Genomic DNA, 23,731 nt, shown 5'->3' on the forward strand with positions numbered 1-23,731 from the left:
TCTATCTTTATTTAAAGTATTTATAATGTTGTGTCGAATAAGAGACTAGATATATATATATATATATATATATATAACCATCTAGTGATTTGTATCAAAAATTTGACTGTCGATTTTAGCAAACCAAAATTTTAAAATAAATATGAACGTTTAATAGAATTAAGTATTTTCTTAAATATTTGAATACTATTACTTTTGTTTTGCAATAAAAATAGAAGTATCTTTTACAAATAAACTTTTTTTTTGAAAAAACTTTAGAAATATATATTACAATCAATGAATTATCTGAAAATCCAAGTGAAAAGAAGAAAGAAAGAAGAACAGAGTTAACTTACCTAAAGCAGACTTAAGTCTTCTACTTCATTCTTCAATCCATCTCTGATCTGCACATATCGACGTATGCAATGCATGACAAATATGGAAAGAGGGATTTTCCTATCAATTTTGGACTTGAATATTGGTGAATTTTTTTATTTATCTATTATCATTATAATATTACGTAAGAATAATGTTTATAATAGTCTTGCAAATTTGGTTTAGACAAATAATGTTCAAAAGAGATGGTTAAAAAAGTCATGACCTCAGATTGTACACAGTTTGTTCTGGTACAATATTATTTAGATAAAATCAATTGTAAAACAAAACACAAATACTAAGTCCTGGAAGGGGGAAATGAAATAAATTGAATTTTTAATTTTCCCCCAAATTGGCTAAAATCCTAATTATCTTAGCTACATTTATACAAATATAAATATTATGAATTATCTTAGCTACATTTATTATACGGATTTGAAAAGAAAATAGTACGTAAACCATGACATGTAGCCTACTACTAAATTTGTATTTGACTTTGAAAAATAACTTGATTTTTATTGATAAACCAGTTCATACGAAAAGCATGTTTAATTTCCTAATAAATTATTTCACTTTTATTATGAAAAATAATCTAAATTAAACTGAGTCTATAAAATATTTTAATTTGCAGGTCCTTTAGGCAATGTTTATGTAAGCGTGTCCATAATATGTCAACGTTATTATGAAATGTTTGTGTCACTGAACCGACATAAAATCGATACTCATTTCTTTTCTTTCTTTTTTTTGTGTGGGGAAGATTAGATGATGCCCACGGCAAAAGTCTTGAAATTGAGTAGGTAATGATTTGGGGAATTCTTGTATCGAGGGGATTTTAGTAAAAGGCTAATCCAAATCTTTTCCAAAATCCAAGATTGGATGCTACTATAAGTCTATAATCACAACGAGGATTTCACATTTGATGATTCAAGCAAGTGTTAGAAGTACTTGCTACTAACGTTAGAACTCGAGCTTTTAGGCTCACTGGCTCACACACAATACCACAAAAACCTTGTGAAAAATAGTGTTGCATGACAGCATGAGATTTTCTAAATAATTTCCAATTACAACAACCCATCAGGGTTTAAGGTTTTCCCTTTAACTCAATAAATTTATTTTACAAGGTTTAACAAGATTTATCCATATTCAGTGGTTGTGTCTATGAATGTCTTATGTAAATATTACAGGATATAACAGGAAACTACAACGAGAGATGCTTTATTGCCAAAGATCTAACAAAGATTCCTAAATTACTTTTACTCTCTCTACAATCATAAAGAAGAACAAATTAACTAACCTCTCCACAAGCTAATCATATTCAAAATTCCAATTGTAAACAACCCCTCAAACATTTTAGTTTCTTTCCCAAAAATGAAAAAAAAATAATACAAAACGACAAATCATAATTGTGTTTATTTTTGTCCTCAAATACAAATTATTAAGGAAATTAATTAAACCCAACGTAGATTAGCAAAAAAAATTAACAACAAAACAACCTGGAATTGATCATCATCATCAATCATTCAATCAATCAATCATCTTCGTCAATCGTCCATCGCAGCTGTTGTTGATTAGATCTACTCGGAACCTCCGTCGCAGCTTCGTCCACCGGTAAATCGGACGCCAGATTTGATAGAGAAGAGGAAGACGAAAGCGATTGGAGATTAGACGAAGACGACGATGAAGGAAACATATTCAGAGCCATGATGTTTCCTTCGCTCCAAGATCTTCGGATCGGGAACGATATGCTCTCTGAGCTTCCGTGTCGGCGACAAGACGGCGGCCGTTTCTGATTTTGATTTTTTCCAACGCCGCCGCTTGATTTATCGTGTAGCGCACATCCGCAGTTTTTGTGGTAAGGACGTCTCTCGATGGCGGAATCGAGGCCTGAGATACATCCTTCGAAGATGCTGCGAAATATCCCGTCGGCGGCCATCGTCTCCGATTTCGAGATCCGGTGGAGAAAGTATAGGATCTGAATCTTCTCGTTAATCTCAGATTTTACTATTTATATTCAGATATTTAATTGTAAATAATTTTGGGCTTAGGTTTGATAAAGCCCAATAAAGTCTAATCTGACGGCCTGCTTTTGCCAGTCTGGCGTTACAGCTGAAACAAGGCCGTTTTACCATTATATCCTTTTCTAAGCTACTGAGTCAAACGACGTCGTTAGACGCTCTCCAAGCCATGGGGTTGAAACGACGACGTTAAGAGTTTCAGCTGCGTATATAAAACCCGATTTGAAATAATACTGTTACGAGTTCTTCAACACAAAGCATCTTGGAGTGAGAGAGAGAGAGAGAGCAACTGAATTTGACGATCGTCTCTTAGGTTTCGATTAGGATTTTACGTTTGCGATGGTGGGGAGGAGAAACGAACGAAGATTTAGGTGCAGAGACCTCGATCGATGGGTGACTCCAGTGATTATGGGGTTTCTCTTATTTCTCGTTTATTCCACCGTCATGATCGGCTACAGACTTCACTCGCGTTCATCTTTTGGTTCGTTTTCTTCTTTCACCATTGATCGTTTCTTTCCTTATCTCCCAAGTCTCGTTTCTTCCCTTCTCTGTTTTCGAATTTTGTTACACCATTGACCGTTTCTTTCCTGTCTCAGTCTTTCGTTTTTCTTGATTTTACTTGATGATCGTAGTTTTTAAAGATGGGTTTCTTGTATTTTCTTTATGATGCTTTACATGTTTCAGTAATTATTTATGAAGATGTTCTTACTTCTGCAAATTCTTTCAGATAAAGACAACACCGGGAGTAACTTCATCGACAAGGTAACGTTATCAGCTTACCATCATCACATTGTACTTGAAGATTTGAAAAGAAATATTCTTTCATCGATGGAAGCATAACATAAGGTGCTTCAATCTTTCCTATGGGTATTCTGATGGGCGGGGCTTGTTGAATGGATGTTTTCAGGATCTTGACTGGAGGGAACGTCAAGCTATAGAATCTCTTCGATCTCTTTTCACAAAAGAGGCATGTATCAATTTTTGCTGCTTCCGTTCTCCTTTTGTTGCTACAACAGAAATAACTAACTAACCAGCGTTTAACACAGGTCCTTGGTGTTCTCAACTTCACCACATCCAGTGAGAATCCTTTGAGCGTTGAATCACTCAGGAAGAGGAATCATTCAGTTGTAACTTCTTCTGAGGTAAAGATATATATACTTTATCATAATTGGGTTTTGATTTTTAACTTGATACTTATGGTTCTTCTCTACTTTTCTTGACTGGTACGAAGTTACCGATGCTGCTTGTTTCTTTTCACTTATTGTTTAAAGGGGAACGAGGATGAAATGGTTCCTGGTTTCGGTCATGGAACCTGGATAGGAAAAGGATCCCAAGCGTTGAATGATACACCAGAGATGTTGTCTGAAAGGGTAACTTTTCCTCTTTCTTTACTCTGTTCATCACATGTGTGATTAGGTTGCTTTTATCTGATTGTTATGTCATGTTGTGTTGCTTAAGAGCCTGAGACAGGAAAGAAGAGTGAAACGGGCTGATGAACTGATGAATGACGACACTATCCAAAAGTTTGAGAAGGCAGCCCTTGCACGTTCCAGATCTGTCGATTCTGCACCACTAGGAAACTACACCATTTGGAAAAATGAATACCGGAGGGGCAACAACTATGAAGATATCTTACATCTCATGCAAGATCAAATCATTATGGCACGAGTTTACAGTGGTCTTGCAAAGTTGACAAACAATCTCGCATTGCACGAAGAACTAGAAACACAGCTAGCCAAAATAGCATCGGAGGAAGAATCAAGTGATAGTGATACTGATCAACTGCAGAGGTAATATTGTCAGAAGTTCCTATTCTTCTTAAGATGAGGCTCATGAAATGGTCTAGTCTGAAATGTTTGATCCTTTTTTTATTTTAGCAGAGTTCTTGATACTATAAGAGACATGGGACAAATACTGGCTAGGGCGAAAGAGCAGCTATATGAATGCAAGTTGGTGACAAATAAGCTGAGAGCAATGCTACAAGCAGCTGAAGAAGAACTCGAATACACGCAAACTTATACAACGTTCTTGACTCAGCTGGCTTCCAAGGCACTACCAGATTCTATCCACTGCTTGACCATGCGCTTGACTCTAGAGTATCATCTCCTGCCTTTACCAATGAGAAATTTTCCAAGAAGGGAGAATTTGGAGAATCCAAATCTTTACCACTACGCTCTCTTCTCTGATAATGTGTTGGCTGCATCAGTTGTTGTCAATTCCACAGTCATGAATGCAGAGGTAATGATCAATCACTAGTCAGACTCAAGAGTGCTGTAAAGACAGAAACTTTCAACTTACATGGTCTACTGGTTTTTTGTTGTTTTTGGCAGGATCCTTCAAGGCATGTTTTTCACCTTGTGACTGATAAACTCAATTTTGGAGCAATGAGTATGTGGTTTCTGTTAAACCCTCCTGGAGACGCAACCATCCATGTCCAAAGGTTCGAAGATTTTTCTTGGCTCAACTCATCTTACTCCCCAGTTTTGAGACAGCTCGAGTCAGCAGCTATGAAGAAGTTCTACTTCAAGACAGATAGATCTGAATCAGTTGAATCAGGCTCAGAAAACCTCAAGTACCGGTACCCGAAATACATGTCAATGCTTAACCACTTGAGGTTCTACATCCCGAGGATCTTCCCAAAGTTAGAGAAAATCTTGTTTCTTGACGATGATGTGGTTGTTCAGAAGGATTTAACTCCCCTGTGGTCCATAGATCTTAAAGGGAAAGTGAATGGTGCAGTAGAAACCTGTGGTGTCACCTTCCATCGCCTTGACACTTACTTAAACTTCAGTGATAAACACATTTCAGAGAACTTTAATCCGAAATACTGCGCATGGGCTTATGGGATGAACATCTTCGACCTGAAAGAGTGGAAAAAGAACAACATTACAGAAACTTATCACTTTTGGCAAGACCTGGTCAGTTCTTCTTCTTGACTTTTGGTACTTACCATTCATCTGCATCTCTGTTCTGTATAGCGTGTAGGTTAAGTTAAAATTTATTCGTTTGTTCCTCTGTTTCTGCAGAATGAAAACCGAACTTTATGGAAACTTGGAACATTGCCACCAGGGCTCATAACGTTCTACAAGCTGACACTACCGCTTCAGGGCAAATGGCACTTACTTGGCCTGGGTTATGATAAAGGAATAGATGTCAAGAAGATTGAAAGATCAGCTGTCATACATTACAACGGACACATGAAACCATGGACAGAGATGGCGATAAGCAAGTATCAGCCATACTGGACAAAGTACATCAATTTTGATCATCCTTTCATCTTTAGCTGCAGGCTGTTTGAGTGAAGAAGACTAGGCTTCTTAGGTTACTTAGGTGCATAGCATTAACACAAAACATGTAAAAGTATTGATTCTGAAGGTATAAATGATATAGAATAATACATCTTCAAGTTCAAATTGATTCGTTATTTCTCTGTTTTTGCAGAACTCGATGAAAAACCTGGAACATAGCCACCAGGGATGTATACACGATCTTGGTTGATTGTTGTGTCACATAGGGTACATATATTATAGCTAATTCATTTCAATCCAAAGGTTCAACTGACATTTTTCCTATAACTGTCATTCAACTCAAAATCTTAGTTTCCCGAGGATACTTATTCCTTCTTCAGTATCGGCCTAGCTTTAGCAAAACAAACCTGACATAAAAGAATCTCTCACTTCTTGTTCTTTCGGTCCTTGAGTTGTCTCTCCAGACTTCTGATCCTCTGATTCAAAACTGAACTCCGTGAGATTCTTCTATCTGGAACACTTGAAGATGACTCGGAGGAGGAGGGGGACACAGGAGGTTTTTCTTGAGCAACACTTTGGTCTTTTGGCTCGGGAAAGGTAAATGGCAAAGGCGAAGATGAAGACGGTGATGGCTGCCTAGTAGAAGAGTTGACAACATCTGGGAGATTCAAGAGCTTCCTCACATCAGGACGTCTTAATGCTGCATATTACACAAGCAAAAATCAAAACTCTTTAGGATTTGCAAATCTCACGTCTCAAAGAGTAAAAACAATGTCCAGGGGACTTACTTAATCCATACACAAGAGTAAACAGGTTGGAGGTAAGCCAGTAACAAAACAATGCCTGCAGGCAAGAATCATTCGTTTGTGGTAAGCAAAATGTAATATTCGTACGTCTGCAATGCATATCAATATCAAAGCGTCAATAGAGGAACAGTAGGCTTTACCTTTTCAATGCCTATCAAAACTGGAATAGAAAGGAAGGCAATAATTCTTGAGAATTTCTTCATAGTTCCAGCCACTGGATTGCCTTCAAGACCTTCCTGCATGTTTGACTATTGGAAAAAGAAACAAATTTTGCGAATTATATATATTGGGTCATATATATTAGCTATGAAAAAATAACCAATTACCAAAAGTAATAGAGATAAATCTTTGGAAAAGTTACAAGTTTTAGTAAGATTTAGAGGTTATATCCCATCAGGATCCCATTATAGAACTCTGATTTTTCGAAGCTGAGCTTATCAACTAATTTTCTATGAACGAAATAAATAATGGGCCATTCTAATTCAAAACCTCAAAAAGGACGCAGAAAAAGTATCAGCAAAGAGATATGAGATTAACTAGGTCAACAAAGCATATACAAAGCTCTTACCTCCACCATAATCAAGAAAGTCGCTGCAGTGAGAAGTGGCAAGATATATGTAGTATCTGCAGTGGTGAGATCAGTAAACCAAAGAGTTCCCCCGGTTTTAAATGATGGGACTTTCTCCGCCATATTCCTGATCTGTAGACAAACATCAGTGAAACATATAGCAATAATAATCAGAAACAGCAAAAGACTAAAGTATATAGATAAACATCTTACCGCAAAGAAAAAGCTGATGAAGATGGGACCTTGAATAATAAGTCCTTTGAGGGGGGTAAATGGAGTTACTCCATGTCTAAGCAAATTCACGAAACAATGGAAGCATATCAGTGAATGAGGGACTAGTAGTACGTTTAACTTGAAGAGAAAATTTATTCCCAACAGTCATTCATAAAGATGGACTTACTCTTTAAACAACAATTGCATCCGTCTTTGACCTTCAGCCATGGCTTCAGGATCCTGAGCCTAAAAATCATTATAACACATGCAAATGGTCTTAACCACGACACTCTAGAAACCTACTCAATATCAGAATAAAATTCAGACAAGTGGTAATTAGAAACGACAGTTGCAACTTCATCAACATTTTCTAATCAAACAAAAAACTCTGAAGATAGTTACTCAATCAAAATTATAGTTCACAAGTGATAATTAGAAAATCCAGATGTAATCAACCATATACTAACTATGAAAAACTGAGTTTCTCTTACATGTTAAACTAGAAGGCGTTTTCATGGACTTGAACAGTGTCAAAACTCACAAACGTGCACACACAAGGAAAAAATAAAGAAAAGGAGCAGGAACAAAGTGTACCTTAGTGCTCATCTCTCGTCTTAACTCCTCCAGTTGCGGCCTAAGAACCTGCAAAAACATGATAAATAAATCACAAATGGAAAAGAGGCAAATCCTAGTGACTGAAATATGCAAGCAGAGAACAAAAATCTAAAACTAACATTGAGTTTGTAAGTAGCCTTTAACTGATTCAAAAGAATGGGAACTGTAACTCCACGAATGAGAACAGTTGTCAAAGCTATTGAAGCCCACCTGCCAAACAATTTTACCACTGAGTCTCTTAACACTTTAAAACAGAACCAAATAAAATGAACTTAAACAAAAACTATGCATATATACCAATTCAGGCCTGTAAAAGAATGCACACCATCAATCAAATGCTGCAAAGCAGCAACAGGAAAAGCAGAATCCGCAGCAGCAATAGCAACCTCATTTACAGCAGCAGGAACAGCTTGGCTTGTCGTCGTTACAGCTTCAACGATCTCATCAGGAACAATTTCCGTAGCAACAAAGTCAATACCATCAACTTTATCAGACCATTCAGGTTGTGTAGAACTCATATAACGACACGAAGACAATCCAAGACCACCCAATGAACCAGAAGCAAATGACTGATAATAATGCCTTTCCTCAAACCTAGAGCTAAGCTTGTAATTACTACTCCCATTACGTGCTAACACTTTACGAATTGTTGTATCGGAACTTGAATCGGATTTAGTTTCATCTCTATCATCATGAATTAGATGACCACAAGATGGATAAGCTCGTCTCTGTAAAACATTAGCTCTCTTGGTGATGATACCACGCAAGCAAGCCATATCGAAAAGATCCTGCTACAAATCAATTCGAATCAAATCAATTCCTACTTTATAATTTCTACAGATAAGGATCCATTTCAACACTTCCACTTCTAATTTCACAGCATTATTATCTCGAGAAACCACAAGGAAAAGGTGAGAAACTGAAATCTTCAAATTTACCTGATTGAGTATTCAAAGGTTCTTGAAAATCACAGCTGCATTTCACAGTTCGGCTGCCGGAGTCGACTCGTAGTCTTAGGGCTTAAGACCTGAGGAGAGATCGTCTCTCTCTCTCTACCTGACGACGACCATCGCTAACACAAAACGCACCGTTTCATCTTAAACACAGAAACGAAGTGATGCTAAAACCCACCGTTTCATTTATCTTAATGGGCCTTTAAACTTTCTTAACGATTAGGCTTATTTAGGCCCAAATTAGGATCACGAATAAAATAATAGCATAGCTACCCTAAAAATGGCAAGTACTGCACAAAGTTGGCGGAAAGCAGAGTTACAAATTTGTGAAAAATATCATCATTTCGTTTGCGTGCTTCAAATGGGGGAACCAATTTGTCTCTCTCTTTATCTGGTGGACACTTAGGGTTTCTATTTCCTCTAAAAAAAAATTGGGGGAAAATTCCCAAGTTGCAATTTTTCTTCTTCTTTGAGCTTAGTGTTACTTCTCTCTGCTTAAAATTGTTACCTCTAGTAATGGCTTGTCTTCGTAGCTTCTCAAGGAGAAGTCTTTACCCTAAATGGTTCTGCTACAAGACCTCAAGGCCTGCTCTTCTTCATGATCATATCAAAGATTCTACTGGATCCAGTCTCCCGGACTCAAGTCTTCTGATTCGTAGCTTTCACAGGCAAGTTTTCTCTGAAGATAGAAGGAATAATATGTCTTTTGTTCAACCAATGGGTTCTTCTGGAGTATTGTTATGTAGTAGACACATGTCTTCTAAACCAGAAGAGTTGTTGTGTTCAAAGATTGATGCTTTTGGAAATGTTGCTGAGGAACTTGTCTCTGATAAATCTGTGGGAGCTACTATAGATCAGATTTTTTCATTCCCTGGGGAGTTCGTGCATTATGTGATTAATGGAATCCATGAGTTTACTGGTTTAAATTGGTATGATTTGATTTGTAATTTGGTTGGACTTTTGTGTTTTTTATTTGCTTGATTATTTCTTAAGGTCTTAGTTCAGTGATTGGTTTCTAATCTTGTATGCATAGGTGGATGTCAATTGTTCTTACGGCTTTTCTGGTTAATGTACTGATGTCACCAGTCTCTATGCGGGTTGTGAGACATGCTTCGGAACTACTGGTTGGTTTCTTGAGCTTTCTCATTTGCAAGTTTTATCCTTTTGTCATTATATTTTATCTGCTTTTGAAACTTGCTACATTTTGTAAACTAAGATTTTGATTAGGACCATTGAGAAAGTGCAGAGATCTCAAAAGGTAACATTTCCCTTTATTAATTAGCTCTTTTTAAATCTTTTTTAAGCTTACTGCTAGCACATTTAACAAACAATTTTCATTTCAGGTCGGTAATCGTGAAACGCTAGCTAAATACAAAAAATGGGAAGCAGAGTCGATCAAAGAGTGAGTTTTTCTTACACAACATTATGTCTCTCTTTGACTTGCTTTAACTTCTTGTCTGAGGATTATTTATTACACCAGATTGGAAGCCGGTTGCTTTTCTTTCTCGACACTATTTGTTCCTGATGCATTCGTCTACATCAGCTTCTTGAGCGGGGTAAAACTAAAAGATCATGTTTTATAATGTATTTTCTTGGCTCTAGTGTTGAGTTATTGACTCCCTCTCTACGTTCGAAACAGATTTCGACCATGGCTAAGAAGATCCCTGAACTTTCAACTTCAGACAGCTTATACATCATGCCTATACTGGCAGGCTTCACTTTCTGGTTCTCATCGGAGGTTTAAAATCTAATGTTAAAAGGATAAAAGAGACATATTGTTTGATACATAATCCAAACTAACTTTGATATATTTTTGTTTTCATTACGAAATTACAATAGATCCACAACAGAAGCAGTCTTTATTCCAGAATGAAGAGACTCCCTTTATTTCCCATTATCTTTGTCGTGCTCCAAGCTACATTTGAATTTGAACCGGTAAAGCTGGAGTTTTGTGAGGTTTGATCTTAGACATTTTCTTGACTATTGTAGTCTTAGTTTTGTGTTTCTTTTGCAGGCAGTATACTTTTACATGATCACATCTAGAATCTATATATCCACATTATTATTGAGTAAGTTCTTTCTCTCTGTAGCTAAACTCTTATGATTCACAATATACATCTTCCTTAGCAAACCTCTTCTCTCTTGTTCAATTAAAACAGCAATACGAAGATAATTTGATTTTTTTTTTTCAAATAGAGTTGAGGTCCAATCAGATAGTAAAGTTGAGAAGCAGCCTGGGGTGGCCAGATGTTCCAGTAACAACGGTCTCTAAGCAGCAACGGATTATGGCGAGATTGACATGTCTGATGAGAGAATTTAATGACGTGGTGAAGAAGAATGACAAGAAGTGAATCTGCTTTTGCTTTCTTTAGTCTCTCTGTATCTCTGTCTTTGAATCAAATGTGACTTGAATACTCTGTTTTATGTACAACTTATTGTGGCTATTTCAGATAAAGAACCATCCGTTAAATCATAATTATACTAGAATCAGCAATCTAGCAAGTTATCTATGCATAATTCATTCATGTAGCGAAATTAACAATGTATTCAAATTCCTATTTCAAATGTAGCAGATTTCGTGGTCTACATTGCATTGTGTTGAGTTTGAACCCGAAAATAATAAAATGCTTGGTTATTGGTTCAAGTTGGTTAAAGTTGAACAATATTTAACCAACACACCATATTGGTTAAAGTTGAACAATATTTGGTCCTACAGATTGATGCATGTGTAGTCTATCATATATACTGTAATAATTTTTGGCTTTTTGTGAGCTTAAATATATTTATTTATAATTACCCCTTTTTATGCATGTTCGCATATTTTTTCGCAGCCAACTTTTCCTTTTAGTTAAAGGATTTAATATTTCTAATAACTAAACTTAACGTCAAATATGGTTAAAAAAAAATAGAGACACCTAGTCTGTTTACTAAAACTAAACGTAAAAAAATAAATAAAAATTGACCTTAACTAGATCTAGGAAGCCCAATCGTAAAGCACAAAGGAGTCAGAAAAGTCAAAGTTGTATATATATATCAACTATAAAAAAAAAAACTAGGGATTTGTCGTTCTCAAATTAAACACACACCAAAAGAAACAAAAAAAAAACAAAAAACAGCATGCAAGAAGGGAGAAGAAACCTATGGAAGATTGTCGAGTGTCTATATGATTGTGGTAAAAAGAAGAAAACAAACTCAATGGAAGAAGAAACCCCTAATTCGATGTATATCACTGCCGATGTACTCGAAGACTTGCTCCTGAAAGTTCCCCTGAAATCTCTGTGCAGATTCAAAAGTGTATCGAAAGAATGGAAATCAATACTGGAATCAAAGAGGTTCGTAGAGAGACATCTGAGTCTTGCAAAAGCTAGCCGGAAGATTCTCCTGGCTGCTTACCACTGCAACTGCGGCGTTTCGCCGAGTCTCCTCCCCGAGTCACGATTCGAAGGAGGCGAAGAGTTTTTCTCTTTACATTGCGACGCGACACGACCGTCGATGAATTGCGACGGTTTAGTTTGCTTCCCCGAAGCAGAGTGGGTCGACGTTTTGAACCCCTCGACGGGACAGCTCTGGCGATTCAATTCCCCATCCCTCTTGAACCCTCGCCCAAACTCCACCACGTTTCCCACCGGTAAAAATCATGCATGCATGAGCTAGTCAAAACTTTTTTTTTTTTGGTCGTTTTGTTTTGTGTATAGGATCGATGGTGATTGAATATTTTCAAAATTTTCAGGATCATGGTCGACTTATTTCCCGGGATATTGTGCGATGGGATTCGGTAAAGACAGTGTTAAGGGTAGCTATAAAGTAGTGAGGATCTTTGGTGCTCCTAACTATTGCGATATTCTTGATGTCAACACCGGTGAATGGCGGAAACTTTGGAAACCACGTCGTTTCAAAGTTGATGTCGGACGAAAATCCGCGTCTGTCAACGGATCAATCTACTGGTTACGAATTAGGCCTCATGGTTCCATCTACACGATACTAGCCTTGGATCTCCACACGGAAGAGTTCCGAGATGTCCAACGTCCACCTCTCCCCAAGGGCATCATGTCTGAAGCACAGATTGTCAACATTGGTGATCGTCTTGCCATTGCCATTCCTGAATCCCATCCTGTTCACCAATACGTACTAAACATATGGATTATGGATGCACAAGAAGAAACTTGGACCAATTCTCACTCCATTAGTTTAGCTTCTCTCGGTATGGTGGAGTCTAGGTCCTTCACGCCAGTGACTCTCTCTAAGCATGGGAATGTTGTTTTCTATGACGATAAGATGTGCTTGTTCAAATATTATCCACACACAGACCAACTCCAAATCCTCTCCAAAGACATTTGTATAATATCTCCCTACCTCCAAAACTTGGTCCTACTTCAGACTCAACAAGTCGAGTTTAAGACTGGGATTACTTGCATCCGCCGCGAAACAGAGATAACGGTACGTACTAACGTACATATATATATATATATATAATTACTATTACAGCTCATCAAGTTCCATCCCTGCTTGGTTTTAAAATGAACTTGTTGCCTTACTGTTTTATTATGTGTACTTGTGTAGGATGTGGTGGTGGGTCAATCAACAAGTGTTGACGAGATTCTCTCTGAGGGAATAGGTGAGAGAGCATATATCTTCCAAATGATTTAAACTGATCCTGCATGCTGAATTTTTGAACATTCATAACTGATGGGTGGTTTGTTTTTTTGGTTAAACCCTACAGATCAATGCTTTAGTTGGCTGTCGAAGCACAAAATCAAATTGTTTGCTGCACTTTTGTTTCTCCGTCTTCTGTCCTTATGCACTTTTGATACGGTGTTTTATGTAGCTAAGCTAATACTTCTCTGCTGCCTAGCACGTTCTGGTTATTGTGGCAACGTCGTCAAGGTATTATTATCAGTCGACTTCCATTGTTTGTTTAAACTAAATTAATTTGTTGAGTACTTTAATTATTTTTCTCTGTTTTGTTTGAACTTTACAGATTGCATTCTTAATGAAGCTCTGTAGTATCACTGGTTTTTGAGGTATTTTCCATTATTTTTTCTTCTTCTCTTGTCTCAATAGTCTTATGAATTATTATTCCTTAAATTGTTTGTCCTCTGCTTTGGCTGCAAGTCTGATACTTCATACGGTGTCTCTTCCTTTATGCAGGATTTGATGTTAGATGCATCTCTCGTCTTCCATACCACAGAAGCTATATATATACAAGTACTACTATATGTTTTTTTTACACAAGAAATCATATACAAAGAGAGTCACTACGGTGAGAAGTGATTGTTCTAATTTGCAGCCTTATTGTCCTTTTAATGATTAAAATTTAGTTTAAAATTTTCGTTGGTTCGATTCAATATATTCAGTCCTACCTGTTTTAAAATTTGATGTTTTATTTCTGTCAACATTGTTAAAGTTTGATCTTATTCTGGCAACTTAATGTAATAAAACGCCATGGTCACCGAGACTCACCCCAGTAGGTAAAATAAATTCAAGAAAATTTTGTTGACGGTTTTATACAAACAAAGTTACATAATTGTTTAAAATCATCATTAATGATCTGGTTTCTGAGGCAACAAAGATAGCATATGAGGGAATCTTCAATTTCGTGCTTTTGCGTTCGCCCTAAGATTCCTCAGAGCATGAGACGCAAACCTCGACGCATAAACCGCAGCACCTAAGTTAAGTTTATTGCCACCTGAATCATCGTTCTGAAGTGTGCTATGTAGTTTGCTTTCTTCTTCACGTAAAGCCTTTGAGAGCTTCCTTCTACAATATCTCTTCCATGCTGCTTGTATATAAAATGCTGCCCATGTCTGCCATTGCACCGAATGAAACCTGGAAATAAAAAGTTGTTTACGTTAGTTAATAATAAAATCAAAGGAAGATTGAGAAATAAATTACAAGGTAGGTTATGAATCTTTAGGGTTATTATGTTGAATGTAACTTGAGAAACTATCCGACTAATTAAGAGATCAAAACAGTAAAACCCAACAGATTCAATCACAAACGTATGATTAACTCAGCATGCATTTTTTCAATTGAAAGTCTTGCCTTAACATTGGTCGGATTTGCTTGCTATGAAGGCGACCATACTGAGTAGCGACAAACTTGAGATCATCAGCTGAGAGAAGAAAGCCTTCGACTTCTGTCTGAGCTCGAACGGTTCTGTTAGAGATAGGGAAGTGGGAACTGAGAGGATCTAATGCCCAAGGGAGAAGATCATCTCCACAGAAATCACCAGTAACCAAGCGAACCGAATTGAAGAATCCAGTTTTGCCACCATGAGTTGTTGTGCTTATTAGAACTCCTCTCATTATAAACAACATATCTTCCACTGGTTCACCTTCACACACAACGTAACTGTTCTCTGAGTAAAAAACCGTTTTGAGACGTGCACATAGAGCGTTTAGTAATTGATCATCCATAGATAGAAACCAAGGGACCTGAAAATAAAACAAAGCAAAATGTTGAATTGAAGAGGAGTTGGTTAAGGTCGATTGCTGTCTATTTACACGAGATCCCGTTGTTTTATAGAACTCCTTTTTTTACAATCAGCTTTCCATCCGCCGGATAACCCTTTTTCACTATGTAGCTATTCGCCGAGTACAACACAGACTTAACCCAATCGCACAATGCTTCTAGTAGCCAACCATCATCCATGATGTTGAGCCAAGAAACCTAAGAAGCTAAAAAGCTATATCTATGTGAACCTCACAGATAGACGGATCAATCACAAAAAGGAGCTTACACGCTTTAACATATCCTTGTAAAGATGGCATTTGGTTTCGAGTCTGAGATATTTTGGAAGGCTACAAAGAAGAGCTTCCTCTTCGGTGCCTCTAGTTTCTCGCCATTTGTAATCCTCGTATTTCCTAATGCGTTCTTTGAGATACTCTGGTAGCATACGGTAGGACATCCATTTTTCAGTGTCTCTCTTTTTCTCCTCCATTTCATCTACTCTAATCGTAGTTGATTGCAAATACTTCTGTTAAATATCAACAAAAGAATCAGTATACAAGATCAATGATAGATATAGTTTCTAAGGTATGAATTACCTGAACGTTTCCGATGAGCACAGCAAACAAGAGTAAACCAGAGACGCATATGATGATAGCAAAGAAGATCTCCCCGACAGAGTTGCTTGTCTCAAGGTTTTGGCCCAAAGCACTGTAATGTCAGAGAGCGAGTTAAGCTATGATATTCAAACAACCTCGACGGATGGATTAATATTTTCTTCTGTCGTCTTATCTCACAGCATAAATTTTAGATGTACAAACCTAATATTTCGTAGACCCCACCAAAAGCAGTAAAAGAACTTCCTCGGAAAATCTCTTGGCTCTACATCTACCACCCCAGACTTCAATGCATCAATGTACATACCAAAGTCGAAGACTGTGGAGTTCGTGATTTGGTCAGGGTGGATTAATGGGCATGTAGTCTTTAGAAAACGACTATTGTCTCTGCCACCTCGTGCACAAAACAGATTTGTGAGATCGCATCCGGATGTGGTAGCACAAGCTTCACTCCAGCATGTATTTTTCTTTTCTAGTGCATTCACGTACCAGAAAGCCCCAAATATCTGGTCATGTAATCATCACAAATTTATTAAAAAAATCTTGCTACTGTATAACAAAAGAATAGCAGTGGGATTGTGAGAGCAATAGCAAAGGCTTACATAACTGTTCAGCATGTAGAGGAAAAAGTTCAAAGCAGCTCCGATCCATTTTGTTTCTACAACGGTACCAGAGACTCTTGTCACTGCTTTGTAAAGTGGATAGATACGAATGATTCTCGGTAGATATTGACAAATTATGATCCATTTTAGTATTTTCTTTGACACCAGCGAGGCTGATCGTTGAATAAGAGCGAGAACTACCACCTACAAGATTTCGCATTACGCAGCTGTAATGAAAAGAATATATGCACAATGTAAAAGTAGATGTCACAAAAGAAAGGGATGAAACACACCTGAGGAATTGGGAGAACAGAGAAAATGTCAACAATGAAGTGAAAGAGAAGGCGTTTTTTCCTTATACCCTTAGATTCCACGGTTAACTCGCCTCTTAGAGATACTTGAGGACGAGGATCAATGAGGTCGGTTATCAAAAGAAAAATAATGTGAAACACATAGAATGTGTCATTGAAGGTACGCAAAACACAAACTGCTGCCACAAGCTTCTTGTCAAAGGTGAAGCAAAACCTATGAGAATCAATAACAGGGATAAAGAGAAACAAAGGATCTATAGCCAAAGCAACCACGCAAGCTAACAAGACAGTCTTCCTCCAGTTTTCGAGTGTTTTCATCTTCCCGTAAACCTTCTTCAAGCGTCCTCTAACACTTTTGAATTTCCCATTTACAAGTAGCATGGTTGAAGATCTCCCCGGATTCCCAGAATCATCAAACCTGTATCCACAAGAAATCATTACTGCATGCAGCAACATATAAGCAGTTACATGTTAAACAAGTTGATCAAGATTCAAAGAAGCACCTCACAAATTTACTCCTCTGATGATTCATGTAGTATCTCCCTCTGTTCAATCTGCAATCTTATTCGGAGGTCCACTAGATCGTCTCTCTACCTAAACTAATTCGATTCCATGGAAACAAGAACTTAATTAGAAACCAATCGGAGGTAAATGAAACACAATCCCAAGTCTTAACACAGCTTCTCTGAAGATTGAATAAATAATAGAAAGAGGATAAGGTAGACTTTTCAACATACCTTAAAGACTTAAACAGACGACTTTTTTCCACCAGAAAAGTCACTCTCAACACTATCAAATTAACCTTTGCTTGGATGGAAAAATGGATTGTGGATGATCATTGTATACGCGATCAAGAACCATGTTAAGAATCAGACACAACTGGTAGCTAACTATGATGCTCAAAGTTACACTTTACAATTAGACCAAATATTTTGCAGCTCAATCTGCGTAAGTGTTGTGATCATGATGATGATGATCTTTCAGAATATTAAAGCTGTTGGAGATTGAATCTTCTGATTAAATCCTACAACAAAGAAAGCTTCAAGTGAGGAGGAGAAGAAGAACAGAGTAAAGCAAAGAAAGAGAAGAACAAGAAGAAGTTGTCGTGTGAAGACCAAAGGAGGAAGAAGAGTCAACGACACAAAGAGAAAAAGAAACAAGTCAACAAGAGAGCAGTTGGGGTTGTGTTTTGTAATAAGGCTATTGGGATGTATTAGGCCTACAAATGTTAGTGGGTTTGGTTGGTTAGCTATAGTAATTAGGTTAAGAATGCAACCTAAGTATTTTTTTTTTTTCCTCAAATGCAACCTAAGTATAAAGGTGATGTAATGTTGTAAGATAACTCATGCTCATTTATAAACCGGATTTAACCGACTAAAACTGTTAATGCCTTTTGAGTTACAATTTGCACTTAAGGCAAATTCTTTGTATCTCAAAGACTAAGGAAAAAAAAAAAAAAAAGATTGGGTGAAATCTGCCAGGCAAACTTTGATATATTTTTGTTTTCATTACTAATTTACAATAGATCCACAACAGAAGAAGTCTTTTATCCAGAATGAAGAAACTCCCTTTATTTCCCATCATCTTTGTCGTGCTCCAAGCGACATATGAATATGAACCGATAAAGCTGGAGTTTTGTGAGGTTTGATCTTATACATTGTCTTGACTATTGTAGTCTCAGTTTTATGTTTCTTTTGCAGGCAGTATACTTTTACATGATCACATCTAGAATCTATGTATCCACATTATTATTAAGTTCTCCCTCTCTCTGTAGATAAACTCTTATGATTCACAATATACATATATTTTTTCTCTCTTTGTTCAATTAAAACAACAATATGTAGTAGACATATAAACTCTTTATTTCAAATAGTGTTGAGGAACAAGCAGATAGTAAAGCTGAGAAGCATCCTGGGGTGGCCAGATGTTCCAGTAACAACGGTCTCTGAGCAGCAAAAGGTTATGGCGAGATTGATATGTCTGATGAGAGAATTTATTGACGTGGTGAAGAAGAATGACAAGAAGTGAATCTGCTTTTGCATTCTCAGTGTCTCTATCTCTTTGTCTTTGAATCAAATTTGACTTGAATACTCTGTTTTATGTACAACTTATTGAGTTATTGTAGCTATGTCAGATAAAGAACCATCCGTTAAATCATAATTGATCTACAATCAGCTATCTAGCAAGTTATCTATGCATAATTCATTCATGTAGCGAAATTAACAATATATTCAAATTCCTAATTCAAATGTAGCAAATTTCGTGGTCTACATTGCATTGTGTTGAGTTTGAGCCCCCAAAACAAAAAATGCTTGCATTAATTCATATCTTAAACAAACCATGAGTATTATTTTGATATGGTAAAACTAAGAAATTCGACTTTTTTTAGGGTAAGTTAAATCTACAAAAGATAGGTGTGGTGTCTGTTTGAAGACCTATTATATGGTGTGTTGAAAGAAAATTCTAGATTACGTTAAAGTTGAACAATACTGAACTTAGATAAATACTTAATCGATAATATTTAGTTGATGGAATTTCTCAACAATTATAATAGATCTAAGATATTTTAAATCTAAAATCAACAATTAATATTGAAAACATTTTATGATAAATTACACCTTTATAAGAAAAAAAAATAATAATCATATTCAAACACAAATAATTGGTAAGTATTAAAAAAATACGAGAAAACAAAATAAATAAATATGGATGTAAACTGAAGAAAGCTTAGCACATAAATAAAATATACTAACAGTTACAAAATGTACATACCTCAAATTGGTGAATGTCATTTCACAAGTACATTAAATCATAGACCACCAAAACACACTTTGTACAAATTTTTATTGTATTTTCCTGAATATTTTTTTTTCTTAATCTAGATTACAAGATTGAGAATACCAAATCAACTATATTATTACATGATTTAGATAGTTCAAACTTGTACCTTTTTTAAAATCATGGTAAACTTTTATACCATAATTTTATATATATATATATATATATTTGTATAATTGTATTGACTCTCTTTGATTTTTTATTATTTAGGTTTAAGTGTGTAGAAAATATATTTGTGTTAACACTAGTAGTGGCTCTTATTTCTTCTTTGTTAAATATTATCTAAAATAAAAAATTTGGATGGTCATTTAAAAAGAAAAAGAATTGATACAGGTCGTTTGGTGAGGATATGGGATATGAAACTATGGACATTAGTATTGTTAGTATATGAAATATGCTATTGTATGTTTCGCGTTAGTAGAGAGAGTTTATGTTTGTTATATAAGTCGGCTTGTTATATAAGTAGAGACTCGATGCTTGTTATATATGTCGGTATAAATTAAAACGTCATGGTCACCAAATCACCCCGGTAAGAAAATTTTATTGAAGATTTTATACAAACACAGATACATAATTGTTTAAAATCATCACTAATGATCACTACACAGATTACTTCTTGGCCTATTCTATCTGTAAACCTAATTAGGTTTCATCCATAGGAAACTTAGGATCAGCTGGTTTCTGAGGCAACAAAGATAGCATATGAGGGAATCTAGAATTTCGTGCTGCTGCGTTCGCCCTAAGATTTCTCAGAGCATGAGACGCAAACCTCGACGCATAAACCGCAGCACCTAAGTTAAGTTTATTGCCACCTGAATCATCGTTCTGAAGTGTACTATGTAGTTTGCCTTCTTCTTCACGTAAAGCCTTTGAGAGCTTCCTTCTACAATATCTCTTCCATGCTGCTTGTATAAAACATGCTGCCCATGTCCGCCATTGCACCGAATAAAACCTGGAAATAAAAATTTGTTTACGTTAACAATAAAATCAAAAAAAAAAAAAAAAAAAAAAAAAAAAAAAAAAAAAAAAATCAAAGGTAACTTGAGAAACAAGTTACAAGGGTAGGTTATGAATCTTTAGGGTTATTAACTTATTATATTGAAGGTAATTAACTTCAGAAACTATCCGACTAAGAGATCAAAACAGTAAAACCCAACACATTCAATCACACACGTATGATTAACTCAGCATGCATTTTTTCAATTGAAAATCTTGCCTGAACATGTGTCGGATTTGCTTGCTATGAAGGCGACGATACTGAGTAGCGACAAACTTGAGATCATCAGCCGAGAGAACAAAGCCTTCGACTTCTGTCTGAGCTTGAACGGTTCTGCTAGAGATAGGGAAGTGGGAACTGAGAGGATCTAATGCCCAAGTGAGAAGATCTCCACAGAAATCACCAGCAACCAAGCGAACCGAATTGAAGAATCCAGTTTTGCCACCATAAGTTGTTGTGCTTATAAGAATTCCTCTCATTATAAACAACATATCTTCCACTGGTTCACCTTCGCGCACAATGTAACTGTTCTCTGTGTAAAGAACCGTTTTGAGACGAGCACATAGAGCGTCTAATAATCGATCATCCATAGATTGAAACCAAGGGACCTGAAAATAAAACAAAACATATGTAAATTTAATTCAAGCTTCAAGAAGATTAAGTATTATTACTATTACGTAGTTATGGTGAAAAGGTTACCTCTTTGAGCAATTTGAAACAAAGATGGCGTTTAATGTCTTTTCTGAGATCTTTTGGAAGACTAGAGAGAAGAGCTTCTTCCTCAACTCCTTTGGTTTCTTGCCATTTATACTGTTCGTATTTACGGATACGTTTTTTCAGATCGTCTGGCAACATCCGATGAGACATCCATTGCTCTGCATCTCTCCTTTTCACTCTCATTTCCTCAACTCTTACAGTAGTTGATTGCAAATATTTCTACAAATCATATAAAATCTTTAACAATTAGTATGGATTCCTACTTAAGAGAGCTTGAGCTCAAAGAAGAAATAGAATATATAATTACCTGCATATTTCCAATGAGTAGAGCAAACAAGACTAGTCCAGAGATGCAAATGATAATCGCAAAAATGATCTCACCTTCAAACGCACTCGTCTTCAAGTTTTGGCCCAAAGCACTATATATACATGCATAAAAAAATCATACTCATCATCCATTAGCTAGGTAACTAAATTAAGAGTGTTTAGATGTGACAAACCTAAGATTGCGGAGACCCCACCAGAAACAATAGAAAATCTTCTTGGGGAAATCTTTTGACTCCACAACTCCAGACTGCAAAGCATCAGCGAATATACCAAAGTTGAAAACCGTCAAGTCTTTTATCTCTTCTGGATCGATCAACGGACAAGAACCGTTTAAAAACAACCTATTGTCTTCCCCTGGTGTTGTTGAACAGTATAAGTATGCATGAGTGCATCTCTGTATCTTAGCACACGCTTCACGCCAACATCTATCTTTTCTCTCTATCGAAATCAAGTACCAAAACGACCCAAAAACCTGACCAATCCAAAATTTGTGTAAACATTATAAAGTTGAGTAAAGAAAGCAAAGAGAAAGAATACTATTTCCTTACATGGCTAGCTAACATGTAGAGGAATAGGTTTAATGCAGCTCCAGCCCAAGCAGTTTCAGTTACCAAACCAGAAGTTCTTGTTACTTCTTTAAAAAGCGGATAGATCCGTGCTATCCTCGGAACATATTGGCAAAATATTACCCATTTCAATAGCTCTTTTGCTACCAGCGCGGATGGTCGTGCCACTTTTGGAACAATAGCTAGAACAACTACCTGTAATTGCAATGAAAATGTAAAACACTTCAGAGTTCAGACCAAAATCTTGAAATACAGATTTGATTGAGGAAACATTTATACCTGCGGAATAGGTAGAATCGAAAGAAGATCGATTAAAAAGTATGAGCGGAGGTATCTTAAGGCGATATCTTTAGAATTCTCATTAAGCTCTCCTCTTCCAAAACCACGAGAAGCAGGAGTGATGAAACCGGTATGAAACTGAAACAGCATGTGAACCAAATAGAAAGCGTCGATGAAAGTGCGGAAAACGCAAGCGATTGTCTGGAGTTTCTTGTCTAGGTAAAGACAGAAACTGTCGGGGTTTACGACTGGGATATAGAAAAACAGAGGATCAAAGGCTAAAGCAATAACAGAGAGAAGCAAGAAGATCTTGTTCCAGTTTTGAAGATAAGTGTCGTTTGGATTCATCACTCTTAGTATCTTCTTCTTGTTTTCTTTATTATTAATCTTCCTTGAATGAAAGCTCAGTGGCTGCTTAAAGGTTCTGATTTTCTCTGAGCCCTTTTCGAAGCTTCGTCTAACAGTTCTCATAACTGAAGTTACTGATGATCTAGTAGTAGTAGTAGTGTTGGTCGAATACTCATCATCTCCCTTAAACCTAGATCAATAATAAAATTGAGATCAATATCACTTCATCATAAACTCGTAATTATCAACCATACACTGCTAAAATCAAAAAGGAGATAATTGATACAAACCTTACGAATTTGTGTCTTTGGGGATTCATCATCTCTATCATCTCTGCTTGTTTTCTTCCACAGATTCTTAAACCTGCGGGGGAAACCAAAAAAAGGAGAGCAGCTGAGAAAAACAGAGTGATTTGACGAAACAGAGTAAATATACAATATTTGTAAGTTGAAAGAAGTTGCGAAATGAAGACCAAAGTTATAAAGATTAAAACCTTGACTCGAGAGGAGGATCTTTATTCTTTAGTATACAAAGTGAACAGAGGATTTTAATTAGATTCCTGAAATAGGATGAAGTAAAGAGAGAGTTGTTTAAACATTATGATAGAGTTCTAATTTTACTACTTTGAATTGAAAACGAACAAGTGAAGAACAAACGAGTCTGGAACACAAGAAAAGACAAGTACTATTTAATAATAATAATTGTAGGAAAAAGGATAGAGTTGACTTTTGACGAAGACTTAGTCAGTCAACCCAACAAAAGTTTGGTTTTTTCCTTGAGTACGAACGAAATATGTATATGAAAAATAATACTAATACGTACGTATTCCTACTTTGATAGCAAATTCCATGCTACTATTGGTGATTTTAACTTGTATGTGTTGTATACATCGTCGTCGGTCGCTAGCGCT

General features: G+C 36.4%; 8 protein-coding genes across 12 annotated transcripts; 4 read left to right on the forward strand and 4 right to left on the reverse strand.

Moving 5' to 3' along the window:
- Positions 1-1,639: 1,639 nt before the first annotated feature.
- On the reverse strand, positions 1,640-2,347 carry LOC104784665 (uncharacterized). The gene has a single exon (XM_010509710.3). It carries the CDS (start codon positions 2,285-2,287, stop codon positions 1,883-1,885), a length of 405 nt encoding a protein of 134 aa, XP_010508012.1. The 5' UTR covers positions 2,288-2,347; the 3' UTR covers positions 1,640-1,882.
- On the forward strand, positions 1,869-5,782 carry LOC104784667 (putative galacturonosyltransferase 2). Its single transcript, XM_019245605.2, has 9 exons — positions 1,869-2,850; positions 3,097-3,131; positions 3,277-3,336; positions 3,416-3,511; positions 3,641-3,739; positions 3,828-4,159; positions 4,250-4,607; positions 4,700-5,287; positions 5,396-5,782. The coding sequence occupies exons 1-9, from the start codon at positions 2,709-2,711 to the stop codon at positions 5,669-5,671; spliced, it is 1,986 nt and encodes a 661-aa protein (XP_019101150.2). The 5' UTR covers positions 1,869-2,708; the 3' UTR covers positions 5,672-5,782.
- LOC104784666 (mitochondrial inner membrane protein OXA1-like) lies at positions 5,771-8,948 on the reverse strand. Of its 2 annotated transcripts, none has more exons than XM_010509711.2 (10): positions 8,758-8,948; positions 8,117-8,607; positions 7,939-8,029; positions 7,799-7,846; positions 7,392-7,450; positions 7,205-7,280; positions 6,992-7,123; positions 6,564-6,671; positions 6,406-6,460; positions 5,771-6,317 (listed from the first exon to the last, which is right to left on the reverse strand). In XM_010509711.2, the coding sequence occupies exons 2-10, from the start codon at positions 8,593-8,595 to the stop codon at positions 6,043-6,045; spliced, it is 1,323 nt and encodes a 440-aa protein (XP_010508013.1). In that variant the 5' UTR covers positions 8,596-8,607; positions 8,758-8,948; the 3' UTR covers positions 5,771-6,042. The 2 variants fall into 2 exon arrangements, with proteins under 2 accessions (XP_010508013.1, XP_010508014.1); XM_010509712.2 differs by having other exon boundaries at positions 8,117-8,610; positions 8,758-8,930.
- Positions 8,949-9,115: 167 nt separating this feature from the next.
- On the forward strand, positions 9,116-11,245 carry LOC104784668 (mitochondrial inner membrane protein OXA1-like). Of its 2 annotated transcripts, none has more exons than XM_010509714.3 (9): positions 9,116-9,701; positions 9,806-9,896; positions 9,989-10,030; positions 10,116-10,174; positions 10,253-10,328; positions 10,412-10,510; positions 10,612-10,707; positions 10,787-10,841; positions 10,969-11,245. In XM_010509714.3, exons 1-9 carry the CDS (start codon positions 9,289-9,291, stop codon positions 11,121-11,123), a joined length of 1,086 nt encoding a protein of 361 aa, XP_010508016.2. In that variant the 5' UTR covers positions 9,116-9,288; the 3' UTR covers positions 11,124-11,245. The 2 variants fall into 2 exon arrangements, with proteins under 2 accessions (XP_010508016.2, XP_087307867.1); XM_087451741.1 differs by having other exon boundaries at positions 9,145-9,701; positions 10,019-10,030.
- Positions 11,246-11,834: 589 nt separating this feature from the next.
- On the forward strand, positions 11,835-14,287 carry LOC104784669 (F-box/LRR-repeat protein At2g43260-like). Its single transcript, XM_087451739.1, has 6 exons — positions 11,835-12,400; positions 12,503-13,209; positions 13,333-13,387; positions 13,493-13,656; positions 13,751-13,793; positions 13,921-14,287. The coding sequence occupies exons 1-5, from the start codon at positions 11,890-11,892 to the stop codon at positions 13,790-13,792; spliced, it is 1,479 nt and encodes a 492-aa protein (XP_087307865.1). The 5' UTR covers positions 11,835-11,889; the 3' UTR covers position 13,793; positions 13,921-14,287.
- On the reverse strand, positions 14,238-18,076 carry LOC104784671 (cyclic nucleotide-gated ion channel 11). Of its 3 annotated transcripts, none has more exons than XM_087451736.1 (9): positions 17,487-18,076; positions 17,253-17,348; positions 16,732-17,167; positions 16,439-16,642; positions 16,041-16,342; positions 15,819-15,930; positions 15,512-15,748; positions 14,815-15,206; positions 14,238-14,598 (listed from the first exon to the last, which is right to left on the reverse strand). In XM_087451736.1, exons 2-9 carry the CDS (start codon positions 17,279-17,281, stop codon positions 14,361-14,363), a joined length of 1,950 nt encoding a protein of 649 aa, XP_087307862.1. In that variant the 5' UTR covers positions 17,282-17,348; positions 17,487-18,076; the 3' UTR covers positions 14,238-14,360. The 3 variants fall into 3 exon arrangements, with proteins under 3 accessions (XP_087307862.1, XP_087307863.1, XP_010508021.2); XM_087451737.1 differs by having other exon boundaries at positions 17,253-17,343; positions 17,487-17,951; XM_010509719.3 differs by lacking the exon at positions 17,487-18,076 and having other exon boundaries at positions 17,253-17,470.
- A 59-nt stretch (positions 18,077-18,135) lies between these two features.
- Positions 18,136-18,777, forward strand: LOC147943125 (uncharacterized). Its single transcript, XM_087452071.1, has 4 exons — positions 18,136-18,165; positions 18,275-18,391; positions 18,450-18,519; positions 18,623-18,777. Exons 1-4 carry the CDS (start codon positions 18,136-18,138, stop codon positions 18,775-18,777), a joined length of 372 nt encoding a protein of 123 aa, XP_087308197.1.
- Positions 18,778-20,108: 1,331 nt separating this feature from the next.
- On the reverse strand, positions 20,109-23,604 carry LOC109124765 (putative cyclic nucleotide-gated ion channel 3). The gene is made up of 9 exons (XM_087451743.1): positions 23,315-23,604; positions 23,112-23,184; positions 22,474-23,011; positions 22,177-22,389; positions 21,802-22,100; positions 21,609-21,720; positions 21,284-21,520; positions 20,804-21,192; positions 20,109-20,539 (listed from the first exon to the last, which is right to left on the reverse strand). The coding sequence occupies exons 2-9, from the start codon at positions 23,150-23,152 to the stop codon at positions 20,230-20,232; spliced, it is 2,139 nt and encodes a 712-aa protein (XP_087307869.1). The 5' UTR covers positions 23,153-23,184; positions 23,315-23,604; the 3' UTR covers positions 20,109-20,229.
- Between the last annotated feature and the right edge of the window lie 127 nt (positions 23,605-23,731).

Source organism: Camelina sativa, chromosome 5 (genome assembly GCF_030686135.1).
Source record: "Camelina sativa cultivar CO46 ecotype springtype chromosome 5, ASM3068613v1".
Lineage (NCBI taxonomy): Eukaryota > Viridiplantae > Streptophyta > Magnoliopsida > Brassicales > Brassicaceae > Camelina > Camelina sativa.

Bases quoted from the DNA above. Each gene is read 5' to 3' on its own strand.
- LOC104784667 (XM_019245605.2), top strand. From the start codon at position 2,709: ATGGTGGGGAGGAGAAACGAACGAAGATTTAGGTGCAGAGACCTCGAT. The intron at 4,160-4,249 runs GTAATATTGTCA...TTATTTTAGCAG, and splicing joins GATACTGATCAACTGCAGAG to AGTTCTTGATACTATAAGAG. The intron at 5,288-5,395 runs GTCAGTTCTTCT...CTGTTTCTGCAG, and splicing joins ATCACTTTTGGCAAGACCTG to AATGAAAACCGAACTTTATG.
- LOC109124765 (XM_087451743.1), bottom strand. From the start codon at position 23,152: ATGATAGAGATGATGAATCCCCAAAGACACAAATTCGTAAG. The intron at 22,101-22,176 runs GTAAGGAAATAG...TGGATTGGTCAG, and splicing joins TCTACATGTTAGCTAGCCAT to GTTTTTGGGTCGTTTTGGTA. The intron at 21,721-21,801 runs GTTTGTCACATC...ATGTATATATAG, and splicing joins TGGGGTCTCCGCAATCTTAG to TGCTTTGGGCCAAAACTTGA.
- LOC104784671 (XM_087451736.1), bottom strand. From the start codon at position 17,281: ATGAATCATCAGAGGAGTAAATTTGTGAG. The intron at 16,643-16,731 runs GTGTGTTTCATC...GAAATCTTGTAG, and splicing joins CTGTTCTCCCAATTCCTCAG to GTGGTAGTTCTCGCTCTTAT. The intron at 15,749-15,818 runs GTAATTCATACC...GATATTTAACAG, and splicing joins TGCTCATCGGAAACGTTCAG to AAGTATTTGCAATCAACTAC.
- LOC104784668 (XM_010509714.3), top strand. From the start codon at position 9,289: ATGGCTTGTCTTCGTAGCTTCTCAAGGAGAAGTCTTTACCCTAAATGG. The intron at 9,702-9,805 runs GTATGATTTGAT...TTGTATGCATAG, and splicing joins GAGTTTACTGGTTTAAATTG to GTGGATGTCAATTGTTCTTA. The intron at 10,175-10,252 runs GTGAGTTTTTCT...TTATTACACCAG, and splicing joins GAAGCAGAGTCGATCAAAGA to ATTGGAAGCCGGTTGCTTTT.
- LOC104784669 (XM_087451739.1), top strand. From the start codon at position 11,890: ATGCAAGAAGGGAGAAGAAACCTATGGAAGATTGTCGAGTGTCTATAT. The intron at 12,401-12,502 runs GTAAAAATCATG...CAAAATTTTCAG, and splicing joins CTCCACCACGTTTCCCACCG to GATCATGGTCGACTTATTTC. The intron at 13,388-13,492 runs GTGAGAGAGCAT...TAAACCCTACAG, and splicing joins GATTCTCTCTGAGGGAATAG to ATCAATGCTTTAGTTGGCTG.
- LOC147943125 (XM_087452071.1), top strand. From the start codon at position 18,136: ATGCCTTTTGAGTTACAATTTGCACTTAAG. The intron at 18,166-18,274 runs GCAAATTCTTTG...AATTTACAATAG, and splicing joins AGTTACAATTTGCACTTAAG to ATCCACAACAGAAGAAGTCT. The intron at 18,520-18,622 runs GTAGATAAACTC...TATTTCAAATAG, and splicing joins ATTAAGTTCTCCCTCTCTCT to TGTTGAGGAACAAGCAGATA.
- LOC104784666 (XM_010509711.2), bottom strand. From the start codon at position 8,595: ATGGCTTGCTTGCGTGGTATCATCACCAAGAGAGCTAATGTTTTACAG. The intron at 7,451-7,798 runs GTACACTTTGTT...AATGATTTTTAG, and splicing joins GACGAGAGATGAGCACTAAG to GCTCAGGATCCTGAAGCCAT. The intron at 6,461-6,563 runs GTAAAGCCTACT...TCTTGCCTGCAG, and splicing joins TTTTGATAGGCATTGAAAAG to GCATTGTTTTGTTACTGGCT.
- LOC104784665 (XM_010509710.3), bottom strand. From the start codon at position 2,287: ATGGCCGCCGACGGGATATTTCGCAGCATCTTCGAAGGATGTATCTCA.